Raw genomic sequence first — 14,678 nt, 5'->3', positions numbered from 1 at the left:
ACCACAGCAGTACCATAACAAAATCTGGTCAGACGCACTTAACGAAACAAAGATAAATATGGAGTAAATACGTAACGGACAACGATTTGAAAGCAACATCAGAACATATTGTACCCAATCCTCCGGACCCTGGGACGTTCTCCTCTCCATTTTTTCTCCCCGCATTTTTATTGTGATGGAACTAGACGTAATTACCGGCCGAAGAACCTGTTCTGTTATAGTTTTTCGACTGAATCACGCTATCTAAATCAACGCGCCCATTAATGATGGTACAAACAGACAACCATGAAATGGGGAATTGTGGTTTGGTGCAGGTGCAGCGCCGCAATTAAGCCGTGGCCACGTTGCCACGTTGGCCGTAACCATTTGAATTTCCGAGAAATCCCCATTGGGCTTTTGTTGTGATTAATACCGTTTACAATACATACGGGTGTGTACACATAACAGACTCCCGTGTACCAAATTAACATCCAAGTGTTTTTTGAAACCGTCATTAAAGAAAAAATCTTCAAATCTTTTCTAAAAAAGGTACACATAATTTTCATCTGATAATTCTTGACATAATTATTAAAATTCTTATCAAATTTTTATAATACAAATATTATCGAAATTTAATCATTTATTAAAATTATTGTTAGTATTTAATAATCATTATTATAATCAAAATTACATACTTTAAATCATCAGTTTGCAATATATTCAATGTAAGATTTATTGTGATAATTTTAAATAGAGTTTGCATAATTAAAGAACAAGTTAAAGAATTATTTTAAAAATTAACCAGATAGTGATCAGATTTTAATTTATTCAAAACTAATATTTTAAAATGTTTTTGTTGAAGGTATAAGATAAAATTTCTTCAGTGTTTATCAATTATCATCATGAATATTAATACAATTTGATAAATATTAAAATTATTATCAAGATTTAACAATAATCAAGATTATTATAAAATTAAATTTTCAGCATAATAAAAAAATTTGATAATTATTCAAATTATGAAGATAATTATCAATTTATTATATGTTTAAAACTATATTTTATATATTTAAAACTATTACTTTGCTTATTTTGAATAGCTTTTGCATAATTAAAGGTATAACACAAAATAATTTTTTAATATTTGAAAAATTATCATAATTATTGATAAAATTTGATAATTATTAAGAGTATTATAAAGTATTATTATCATTTGATATTTCTTTAAATAGATTTTCATAACTAATGCTATAAAATAAAAAATGAATATTTTTTCGTAATTATCAGGATTATTATCAAAATTGGATTATTACAAAAATTAATAATAATTATCGGTTTACTCTTATTTTACAATGATTTTGCATAAAGGGATAAGATAAAAAATCTTCAGTCATTGATAATTATCATCACGAATATTATAAAAATTTGATAAAGATGAAAATTATTATCAAAATACAAAAATCAAAATTATTTGAGTAGATATGTTAAAAATGATCAATATTTGATAATAATTAACGAGATTATTATCAATATTTGATAATTCTTATCACAATTATTATTTTAATTATTTTATTATTATATAATTATCATTACGAATATTATTAAAATCGAGAATTAAAATTATATATTATTAATGTTAAATATTAAAATTATTATCAAAATTTAATAATTATCAGTATTATTATAATAAAAATTTCAAAATTATTGAGATTATGAAGGTGATTATCAGTTTTCAATACATTTATTCATATGGTTTATTTTGGAGTAATTTTGCATAGTTTAAGACAAAATTATTCAATATTTAATAATTATCAGGATTATTATCAAGATTTTGAAAACTTAAAATTATTATCAACGTTTAATAATTATGTGGATTACGTTCAAAATATATTGTTTAATAAAATTGTTAGATAATGATCAGTAAAGGTATTAGTTTGCCTATTTAAAGAGATTTTACATAGTTAAAAGTCAAAATTCAGAATATTTCAGAATAAAAATTTTAAATCAGAATTATTAGAGTAGATATGTTAAAAATGATCAATATTTGATAATAATCATCGGGACTATTATCAAAATTTGATAATTCTTAGGAGTAATTTGCTTTTAATATACGCTATTCACAACTGATTATTTTAATTATTTTATTATTATATAATTATCATTACGAATATTATTAAAATCAAAAATTAAAATTATATATTATTAATATTAAATATTAAAATTATTATGAAAATTTAATAATTATCAGTATTATTATTAAATTAAATTGTCAGTATTATAATAAAAATTTCAAAATTATTGAGATTATGAAGGTGATTATCAGTTTCCAATACATTTATTTGTATGGTTCATTTGATGAAATTTTGCATAGTTGAGGGTATAATAAAAATATTCAATATTTAATAATTATCAAGATTTTGAAAACTTTTAGAATTATTATCAATGTTTAATAATTATGTGGATTACGTTCAAAATATATTATTTATTAAAATTGATAGATAATAATAAGTAAAGGTATTATTTTGACTATTTAAAGGGATTTTACATAGTTAAAAGTCAAAATTCAGAATAATTGTTAATTTTTCATAAATTTAATAATTATCGATAATCATTGATAATTATTAGAATTGTCAAATATTGATATTTTTTGTATTAGATCTTAATTCTAATTAATAAAAATTGATAATTATCAAGATTGTAATGAAAATTTGATAATTATTAAGATTTGTATAGCTCAAGGTATAGTATAAAAAACTATTAATATTTGATAATTGTCATGATTATATCAAAAGTTGATAATTCTTAGTATTCTTAGTAATTTGATTATTGTAATTAATCAAAATTTGTTCATTCCCATGTTTTTGACGACTTATTTATGAATATAAAATTTCTTCACGATAATTGAGCATTTTTATATAAGGATACAATATTTTTTATTTTATTTGTAATTATAAAATATTTTAGCAAAAGGTACAGTTTTCTTTACAGTAGAAAATTAATTTAATTGAATGTCGAGTCATTTAGCATTGACAGTGTACGATGGTACCTTGAAGAATATCACTCTTTCATAAATTGACCTACTTATTTATACCGTTTATATACAACAAAAATGTGAAAAAATTCACCTACGAAAAAAAAAAAACAAATAAATGCATCAGGGGTGTGTAACACAATCGTCTATTTGCGAATAAGATAAAACACTAAATAAAAGTCACAGTCGCAAGTGTGTCAGTGATGTGTACCAGTTCCCCACATAGACAGACTCGCTGTTATTTAAAAAAAAATCGAAAGTAAACAATAGTACATAACTGTTAAGTAACGTTAAAGTAGTGCACATTTCACTTTCGACGAAACGTCTGCTTTCTTCTTTCTCCAGACGATTATAACATCGGGTCGGCCAACCATCCGCGGACAGATTCGCTTTTTGTTTGGTCACCGCGTGGCCGTCTGCTAGTTTTACTTTCGTTCGGTGTGCCACATTCGCACACCGAAACCGAACGGAACGCGCTGCGTCGTCGTCTGCGTTTGTTGTCCGGTTACGCAAAATTGGCTCACTCCAACTTGCTAATGATGTGCTAATAGTTTCTTTTTTCTTGTAACACTAATTGTTTTATTATAAAACTGGTTTGTACAATTCCACTTGCACACAAAATAATGCGGCGCTGACGTCACACGCAAATAATGACAAATTTGAAAAATAACTTCAAATAGAATATTAGTAATTTGTTAATTTACAAGAATACACGTTGATAATCAAACGTGTTGTTGGGTATTTCTTATTAGAAATGCTATTTACATTCCCATCGACACGGATAATTTATAAATATACTGTTTACTTTTAACATAATAAATTATTAGACATTACTATAAACACTACTTAATTATTTTGAAGGTTTTATATTTTATTGAATATAGGTTTTTGTATTTTGGAATACAATTATATCCTCCTCCTACTATCAGATATAGCAATATACTATATAATGTTTTTGAAAAAAATTAGTATTACATGACTCAATAATAATTCGTTATTAAATAAATATTATTAATGTAATATATAACCTAAATACGAAAAAAATTGTCTCAGCAAATATAATAATTTTTATAAATCACACACAGATGATATAAAGAAACAGGGGAATCCCAGAAAAAGGTACAGATAATACCTAACTTATCGCCAAAATTGTCTAACTACAACATTTTTTACAGTTAAAAAATGAGAAAAACTGTAAAAAATTCTAAAAAATTATCATTTTTTATAAATTTGTTTAGACACAAACTTACTTACCTGTTTTAAGATAATATCCAATATAGTTTTATTTGTATTTTAAATAAATTCGAATAAGTATTTTACCAGTTTTTTATCTTCCACCTATAGGGTATTTACCTTACTACCAAAATTGTCTAACTACAACATTTTTTACAGTTAAAAAATGTGAAAAAATGTTAAAAATTCTAAAAAATTATCATTTTTTATAAATTCGTTTAGACACAAATTATTATAAGAAAGAAGAAAACAGAGGAATTTCAGGATAAATAAAACTTGAGTGGTAGTTACCCAAAAAAGGATACTTACCTGCTTTAGGATAATTTCCAATACAGTTTTTTTTTGTATTTTAAATAAATTCGAATAAGTATTTACCAGTTTTTTATCTTCCATCTATAGGGTATTTACCTTACTACCAAAATTGTCTAACTACAACATTTTTTACAGTTAAAAAATGAGAAAAACTGTTAAAAATTCTAAAAAATTATCATTTTTTATAAATTCGTTTAGACTCAAATTATTAAAAGAAAGAAGAAAACAGAAGAATCACAGGATAAATAAAACTTGAGTGGTAGTTACCTAAAAAAGGATACTTACCTGCTTTAGGATAATTTCCAATATAGTTTTTTTTGTATTTTAAATAAATACGAATAAGTATTTACCAGTTTTTTATCTTCCACCAATAATAGGGTATTTACCTTACTACAAAATTGTCTAATTACAACATTTTTTATAGTTAAAAAATGAGAAAAACTGCTCTTACTTTTTTATTAAAAAATCACTTTAAAAATTAACAATTTTTTACAAACGGAAAATGGGAAAAATTATTTTTTTCTGTTAAAAAATCTCTCTAAAATCCTTTTAATTCACTTACACAGGTCACTAAGAGATGGGAGAATCTCAGTAAAAACTTTTTTCATAAAAAATATTCTAATCAATTTTTCACACCTTTGTACTCTGGAAAAAATAAACTGAATAATACGGAAGAGAATTTTTATAGCATCCATTAAGTTGTTTGATCTTTTATTCATTCAAATCAAGTTATAAATAAATAATTCTTTCCATTTTAAATGGGTCACAGTGTGTAAGTAATTTACATTTTCTTAAAGCAAATGTTATTGGTACGTAAATTTATTTTTTTCCAAAAAATGTAAGGTATTCCCTATATTTTATTTCGCCATCCCCAAAATGATGAGCAAGATTGATCGAGATTAGACTCAAACAAAAATATTTACATTAAAATGTCAACCGAGAGTAAAATATACGACGGCGAGTAATGCTTCGGATTTATCTGTTGGTACGTCGCGATTTTAAAGCCCGCCGAAAGTAGGTGACCCAATTCCGTGAAATCGACTGACCCATTTTGTAATTTCGACGTCGGACAATAACTAATTCTGCAAAGTGGAGAAACAGATTTGGTCGATAATAAAGTCAAATGTTTGTTTAATACACATCAAAATACCTTTAACATGCACTTAATTTAATAATTTCTGTGTGTATAATTTGGTAAATGTTATTTATAGATTTTATTATCCGGCTAATTTAAACCGCAACAATAACATTCGGAGTGGTTCACTTACGCACCATTTCAATATCAAATTGCCAATTTTATTTGTGTTTCGTTGATGTATCAAATATTTTGCTGTTAATTTGTAAACAAATTGCAATAAAAAAATTTGTAATTTTCCACAGAGACTTTTATAGAGTACCTTTAAGTCCGTGACAAAACAACCGGTGATGAAAATTGTGTGAACGTTATTTATTCGCGTTTCATCATTTCGCGTTGCTCAAGAGTTTCTTTCGTCTTTTATAGAATTTGCATGTACTTTGAAATCCGAAGTAGGTTTATTGAATTAATTGTTGTTTCTTTATTCAGTGTGAATTGCGTTTGTTTAAAATGTTTTTGTGAATTTACGAATTAAAATATGATGTATAATTTATTTATTTTCTACTATTAACCCTATCTAATGATAGGTAAATAATATAACGATGACAGAAGGTAATTGTTACGTTTCCTTGAAAATTTACATAAGGGTAGTTTACTGATGCACAACTAAGATTGAACTGTTGTAATTTACCATTTATATCAAACTATTTTAAATACAATTAATTACACTTGTAAATTGATTAGCTATAAATTGAATAAATGTATAATTATAAAAAACTTACAATAAAAAATTGTTGTTTAAAAATGTATTCAGATTCTTAAGCCAACGCATGAATATTTATAAGAGAATTGGAAAATGGAAGTAAATGTATTAACTGTAACTGTAGTATTTTTGGAAGAATTAAATTTGACATTGGAGTCTTTGTAATTACAGTAAAATTGTATTTATATTATATCTAGGTCGCTTATCGCACTATCTTTTCTAATTATGTTCGATTTTGCATATCCACTGTCCTTGACACAATATTTGTAATACCATCCCTTAAATTACCATACTAATATTTACCCAATTTGTATTAAAATGAAAAAAAAAAAACAATTTTATAATTGCCAACATTATTGTCGTACTTCCATAATTGTTAATTAAAGTATTTTTTTACTAATAAATTTTCACTAAAGCGAGTTAGTTTTATTTAAAGTAATTCTCACAATAATATTTTAATTTATCTTTTAATTTTTCTTTTTATACTCCTACTTACTACTACTTCTACTTTTTTACATTGATTTTAATTTTAGTTTAACTTCCAATTTTAATTTATTTTTTTTATTTTATTTTTCATTTTACTTTTAATTCCATTTTTATTATTTATTTATATTATTTATTTTATTTTATTTTAAATTTATATTAAAATCCTATGTTATTTATATTTTCGCTATTAGTTTCTCTTTTAATTTAAACTTCATTTTATCTTAGATTTTCTTTTTGTTTCATAAATTTTATTTCTAATTTTAAATTCAGTTTAATTTTATTTTAATTTTATATTAGATCCTCTATTTATATTACGTTAAATTTTACTTCCAATTTTAAATTCACTTTAATTTTGCTTAAATTTTATCTTAGATTTTCTTTTTAATTTACATTAAATATTACTTCTAATTTTGCTTTTCACTTTAATTTCGCTTTTATTTTTATTTTCAATTTAATTTTAATCTCACTTTAATTTTATCGTAGGTTTTCACATTAAATTTTACTTCAAATTTTAATTTTACTTTTATTTTAATTTTATTTTTTATTTCATTATTAGTTTAATTTCATTTCAATTTTACTTTTAATCTTAATTTTACTTTTAACTGTACTGTTCATTCTATTTTAAATTTTATCTTAATTTTGAACTTTAAACTTTATTTGCTTTTAACTTACTATTAATTTTACTTTAAATTTTATTTTAAAATTTTTATTCCAATTTTTCTATTATTTATCTTTTAATTTTACGTTTAATTTTAATTTTATTTTCAATTTTATTTCTAATTTTATCTAACTTTTTTATTTTACATTCAATTTTACTTCCAATTTTATTTTTTAATTTATATTTACATTTATTTTGATATTAATTTTATTTTTTAATTTACTATTTTTAATTTTACTTTCAATTTAACAGTTAATTATATTTAATTTTATTTTTTAATTAAAATTTTAATTCCACCTTTCATTTCAATTTTACTTTCAATTTTATTTTTTAATTTAAATTCCACTTTTAATTTTAATTTCAATTTTAATTTTTATTTTTACTTTTAATTTTAGCTTAGATATCATGATTTCAATTGTAAGAAAATAATTATTTTCTTATTATTTTTTTATTATTATTTATGCCACATTTAGTTATATTCATATTAAAAATTAAATGGGATTTATTTTCGTGTACCGTTATTGTGTCTGAACAGTAAATGTTATAATACTCAACTCTAAAATTAATTTTATTCATTGATTTTGCAAATAAGCGTGGGTGTTGGGTTGAAGGTTGACCACATCAACTTAAAAACGTTAAGAAAAGTGAAAAGCTGTTTTACTGATATAAATATGGCATGTTTTTCTGTAATTTTTTCAATAAATAACATGTATTTTTAATTAAAAAAAAAAATATATTTAAATTTAAGCAGGAACAACCTTTGTTAAAAAAAGAAACAACTATATTTTTTAACGATATGGAAAACAACAAGTATAAAGAAAAGTCAATACAATAAGCTATAAAACATAAACATACATTAGTAAATAAATTGTCGACTGCATTTTCAATTGAATCGAATTATTTAAGAACATCCGGGGTCCATACAATTATTTTTAATAATAAAACAGGAGCGAATACAAAATCGTGCACACCGGCACAGTCAACTGCAGCACCGCATCCAAGGATCCGGGAAATTGGATGCAATAAAACCGAATTAGCATCAACGCTACAAGAATCCCGAGAGACCGGGAAGGCCAAATCCGTACGTCTTCCGCCTCATCTCCGAACGCAACCCCCGGTCACGGAAGCGGCGGTGCGTAGGTCGCAGCGGGAATCGGGCGCTTGTCTAGGCGAATCCGGGGTGAAGTGTGCAAGGTAAAGGGCGGGCGCCGACGACGGTCCGCGGCGGAGATGGCCGTGCCGTCGGGCCGCGTCGCCCGACCCGTCCTGCGCGAGGCGGCACATGATGCGCCGCTTCTATCTGGGTCAGTGGGCCATCCCCACTCCCCCCTCCACGCGTACGCGTTCCCCACCCGGCCCCGGATTGTGTGTGTGTGTGTGTGAGCGATGTTGTAAGTGTGTGTGTGTGTGTGTGTATGACTTCACAACAGCACTAACATAGACCTGGTTGTGAGAAAGTGGGTCAGCGGTCCTTAGTCACTTTCACTTACATTACACGGGCCTCTAATCATTTTCCATTGTACCCCCGAGCAGGCAGCACGTCCGTCGGAAGGGGTTCCCGAGAGCCGTGTGGCCCGATCGTCGCCCAACCACTCTTGGTCAACTTCAGTTCGCCGTCGATGCTACGCGACCACGGAGGTGTAACCGAATCGGTGTCTCCGCTGTTTAGCACTACGTACTCGCCGCTCTGGACACTCACCCTGTTATTATTTATTATTATTGTCGGCATACCAGTCTTGTTGGCATTCGGTTTTTGCTAGTGCGTGAGTGCTTTGTGTGTCCCACTGCCGGATTATCGGATTACCTTCCCGGCCCAACCCTGTGGATTATAATTATTTATTTATTTTATTTCGGAAATTCTGTTGGATGTGTGTGGTGCCAGTACTAATTTATATTGTGTTCCGTACCGTTCAGTAAACATGACGCTTTGGATTTATAACACCACGTACACGTGACGACTGCTTGAACCGTTCCGTTGAACCAGTCGTAGAACAAAACTAAAAGTGAATTTCCAAGATTTTCTCGGGGTGACTGTTAGTGAAATGTTACTGGACATGGAGAACCATTCGACATTGTTATCATTGAACATGTCCCCGTTCAACGCAAACTCGGGCGATTCTCCTGTCGGTACTCAATCTTCCAGTCCGATGCCCCCGCAATACGGCTCACCCCCGTTATCGGCCCCGTACAGTAGTTGCCAGCAGGGCATGGGGATGCAGCACAATCCCCAGACGATGATGATGTCGCACAGTCTTGACACCTCTTACCTGTTTCCCATAGGCAACAACTCAATGTCCGGCATCGAGATGGGGGCCAACTATCAGATCTCCGGACCGGCCACCTCGCTCAATGCCGGCGAGATACCGGACACCAAGTACGGCATCGAGGAACTGTGTCCGGTTTGTGGTGACAAAGTCTCCGGCTACCACTACGGGCTGCTCACGTGCGAGTCCTGTAAGGGTTTCTTCAAACGGACCGTACAGAATAAGAAAGTATACACGTGCGTGGCCGAAAGGAGTTGTCACATCGACAAAACACAAAGGAAACGGTGTCCGTTCTGTCGGTTTCAGAAGTGCTTGGAAGTTGGAATGAAGCTCGAAGGTAAGATTTTCTCATCTTTTTCTTACACCCCACACGTTCGTGCATTCATGGCTAGCGCAACGTGAATATCGATCCGTAACTCGGTGGCACGTGTCACAATTTGTTTTTTATCGACTATCCCACTGCTGAAATATTAATTCCGCGATACAATTATAGAAATTATCACGTATCAATAAATGAAAACTGCCACTATCAAAACAAAACAATTGACAACTTTTGCTAATAACACAATTGAACGTTCACATCACGAGTGGTACCGTACTCAAACTTCTTTGTGTTATTTACTACAGGTACCAAAATTTGGGTCTAAAATACGTACAAAAACATTTTATTCATAATCCAGAATTTTTAACTAAAATTATTTTTTACTCATTTACATACAGGTACCAACTTTTATGTTAAACATTTTGCCCATAATTCAGGATTTTTACTAAATTTATTTGGTAGTACTTCTTTATTTATTTTTGATTTAGCACTTAATATTTGTGCTAAAAATATTTTCAAAAACATTTTGTTCATTATCTAAAAATTTTAACTAAACCAATATACAAACCGGGGAATAAATATATCGTTAGTTTGTGGTGAGGTGTTTATTTAGTAAATTAAGCTTATCTTAACAACAACATTGATATTATTCTTATCTGGCGCTTAGAATGAAAACTAGGTCAGACGAAATTGACCTATTTTTATATTAATATAACACGTTAATTTAATTAAATGTCGAGTTTTAATTCTCTGAATCTAGAACGTTAATATTTTTCTATATTCATATCATAATAATTAATAAACACATGTTTTTGTATGTTTTATAGATAAGTTCGATTATTTTTCTATGTTGGATGGCGATTTATAAGTTGTGACATAAAAACAATTGTATTTAAAGAAAAAGCTTTTTTATAACACTCCATAAATATTAGATATGATACAAAATACACACAAATTTAAAGTTTGTTGTTGTTAGATATACAAGAAAAAATCTAATTAATCAAAAAAATACGTCATTTTCTGGTTTGCAAATTCTCCAAATTTTATCTTCATTTCTTGTCGAATAAGGACTGATTTGTTCCACTGAGTTTTACTGAGATTGTGATAGTTATTTCAATGAACCTCCAAATTTAAATTTTGTTTGAGAAGCATCTATCACTTTCAAATTTCAAATATTTTGAATTGCTAAAGAAAACACTTGAAATGCATTTTCAAGTTCTCCAAACTTCATTTTCATTTTGCTAATCGTTTTCGAGATATTGTTTGGCCAGAAATTCGTGGGTCATTCTGTATGTCATTCTCTTTATATAAAACTAAATATAATTTTTAATATAACTAATTATTAAAATTATATTTCTTGACGAATCAGAGTATAGTTTTGTAATCTTTTTTACATTAATCGATTTGTTTTTACTTGGTTTTAACGAGATTCTAATAATTATTTCAATAAACTCAATATTAAGACTTAAGAAGAAACATTAATAATGAGAAAAATTATCTCATAAAAGAATAAAACGATACACAATTTTTCTAATTGTGGGAAAAGAGAATAGACATGATTTTTGTAGGTGTAACTGTAAACAATTGAAAGAAACTTGAGTCTAAATTAAAAATACTAAAGAATATAACAATTATATGTCTCAAGAATTTATAAAAAGATAAGTCGTACTTTTTTAGTTTAGTTACTTAATATATCAAGAAATTCCATTAACTCTTTTGTATCATATAATTGAAATATTGTAAAAATAAATAATCAACATTGACAAAGAAATCTTCGTACATTATGAGTAGGAAACATATACGTTGCTATAATAGCTTTTAAACAATACTTCCTTTTTCGAAATACGGCGCTGTAAATATTGATTTTTTTTTAATATTGTCTAAGTTTCTGTTCCAACAGAAAATTTTTTGAACAAATTGGTTATTTTTTTAATTTATTGTACGAGGAATAAGTACAACTTACATACATAAGTATCAGTCGTCAAATACAAAAATCCTTTATGTAAATAATGTATGTGATATATTAAAGATGTCACATTGATTTTTGGTCGGTCACTTCTAATAAAATGTTTTCTAACTGTTGAAATATTGAATGATGCTTGAATAATGTCAATTAAATCTATTAAAAATTTGATTTTTTGTTCCAATCATTTTTAATTGCTTCTATGATTTAAAAAATGCTCTATATATTTAAAGGCAGTTTTTTATTATATGCAGCATAACTCTTCCCTGTTGTACTTCAATGTTTTCTGAAAATATTTGTAAATCTTGGCAATATAAAACGGAAATACTCTATAAATACGAGATTGCTATAATTCTCAAATAACTACATAAAATTGACAAATAGTCTGTTTTGTAATTATTATTTTACAGCTTTAAACAAAAATGAGTAATATACAAAAACACCGAACCAGCCGTGTTTATTCGGTAGGCGGATTTTCTGCGGCAACTTGAATTATCGCAACGCAACATAGTTTGTGGCGTCTGTTTTTAACCTTTCGTTAAGTGTTGAAACGTAACATAAATTAATAGTGACCCTATTCAAAAGGATGCATATTTCAATATCGACAATGAGAAATCCAACAGCAAGCAACCTGTGTATCTAAAAATCGGTTAGGTAACAATCCACGGGTTTGGTATTCGACGTTCGGAATTTATGTAGGCCCGGTATTGTCCAAGTCGAATCGCTTAGTCAATAGTTGTGGTCGTTGGGCAATTTTAGAAAATCCGTTTTAAACTGACGACGACGATCGCCGCGATTTTTGCGACTCAAAAGTTGAAAAAAAAAATAATAAAATAAGTTTTTCGCAGTGAATGACTGAAATTCGCTGCCGGCTTACGCGAATGTACGCGGTTGCCGCCGTTATCGGAACTTGTTTGCATACGTGTATGAAATAATTAAAATAAAAGCAGATAATTGACATTTTTACAACATGACAGAATAAATTTTTTGGTTGTTGAACAGTAAATGTTATTGCGTTAAGTTGTTACATGGCAATCATAAATATTATAGTACTGAAAATATTGCCAAAATACGTATTTGTAATTGAAAAAATATTAAATTTTAGTTGTAGATATTTTACTGAGTAAATAACATACAGTACCAATGTAAAACCATGTTATTTACAGTAAGGGCCATAAAAGGATATAATTTAAATTTTGTCCAGTCAGTTTAAAAAATATATTCTATACCCATTTTTTGCTTTTTATGTATGTATTACAACTTTATTCTTAGTATGACTTATTATATTATTTTATTGGAAAACTGACTCTGTGGGATGAAAGACTCCCCACATATTGCTGACATCGTTAAAAACTCAAGATTCTCCTAAAAAATAGTTTACCATGCTATTTACAAATATGAGGCAACACCCTTAACTGAAAATGCAATAAAAAATTGTTCTAATAAAGAACCAACTCCTTTATAGTCACACGAGTTAAAAGAATCATTTAACGAAATTCTCCCTTGTCTTCTAGGTAAATAAAAAATGAATTAATTGGGTCATATAATATCGGTGTATCAAGTAGAACAATCAAATGAAGAAAAGAATTTTGGTGGAGTGTACTTTGGAGTGATGAATCCACGTTCCATAGAACAAGAACAAATGGTAAAAAATACATTCATCGTCCTCCTAACAAAAGTTTGATTTTCAGATACGCTACAAAAACGTTGGTTTGGGGTTCCTTCCCTTGGCATGCTGTAGGAACAAAAATTTATAAGTAAAATGGACCATTTCGTATTATAGAGGGATATAATGGAACCATTTTTTAACGATTTTTTAAAAATTACATGTTATATGTTCAAAGTTGATTAAAAGATGAGAATGTAAAGATTGGCCAGCGTAAGGTCCGGATCTAAATACAATTGAAAACTCTAATCTCGATTAAAACATCAAAAAACAGAAAATTTAGATGAATTTCGGTTAATTGGAGAAATTTATCTATTTATTTATAATTTTATTTGACTCATCAAAAACTGATATTGAACAATAAAACAGAACTTCTACGCCTATGGTTTTGACATTTCTTTTAAATGCGTTATGTAATACTTTATGACTTAAATTCGAATTAATATATTTGCAGACAGGTGTTAAAATTTTGTAACAAATCGTGTAAAACGTTGCCAAACATACACTTCACAAATAAGCCTCTAAAGCATTTTCCATGTGTAGTCTGTGGCTTATGTGCCATTTAAGAAGCACCCCGTATTTAAAGGTCGAGTTGGACAGAAATCCCTTTGTTATTCGTTTCGGATCCATTAATTGGCTTACGTATGATCTTAAAGGTGTTTTGCAAGCTGAATTCCTATCGAGAATTGGTAACATGTAATTCACATTTACTACTTAGATGGAACACCTAAATTTGAATCACGACTCGAAATACCATCGTGTTGAAAATACACATTCATTAAAATTATGGAAGTTCTTGTTCTGTAGCATATTGGGTAATCATAACATTTAGAATGAAAGTTGTGTGTTTAAAATTATTTTCGTTATAATTGCCCGTCGCGAATGGGCTTTTCGTTGAAGTTTTCTCATCGAACTCGGTAGTGTTT

The 14,678-nt window shown here is 28.2% G+C and overlaps 1 protein-coding gene across 8 annotated transcripts in view; it reads left to right on the top strand.

Annotated features, from left to right (window-relative positions):
- LOC109595552 (nuclear hormone receptor FTZ-F1) overlaps positions 1–14,678 on the top strand; it is a 126,484-nt gene that overhangs the window by 82,232 nt on the left and 29,574 nt on the right. For 7 of the 8 annotated variants that reach the window (XM_049963887.1, XM_049963888.1, XM_049963886.1 and 4 more), the window contains one exon: positions 9,818–10,138. In XM_049963887.1, the coding sequence (XP_049819844.1) occupies positions 9,818–10,138 (321 nt within the window). Of the gene's footprint in view, positions 1–8,950; positions 10,139–14,678 lie in introns of those variants that run through there. The other variant, XM_020010929.2, reaches the window with a different exon arrangement.

This window comes from Aethina tumida, chromosome 2, assembly GCF_024364675.1.
Source record: "Aethina tumida isolate Nest 87 chromosome 2, icAetTumi1.1, whole genome shotgun sequence".
NCBI lineage: Eukaryota > Metazoa > Arthropoda > Insecta > Coleoptera > Nitidulidae > Aethina > Aethina tumida.
This window is presented reverse-complemented; position numbering and strand designations above follow the sequence as displayed.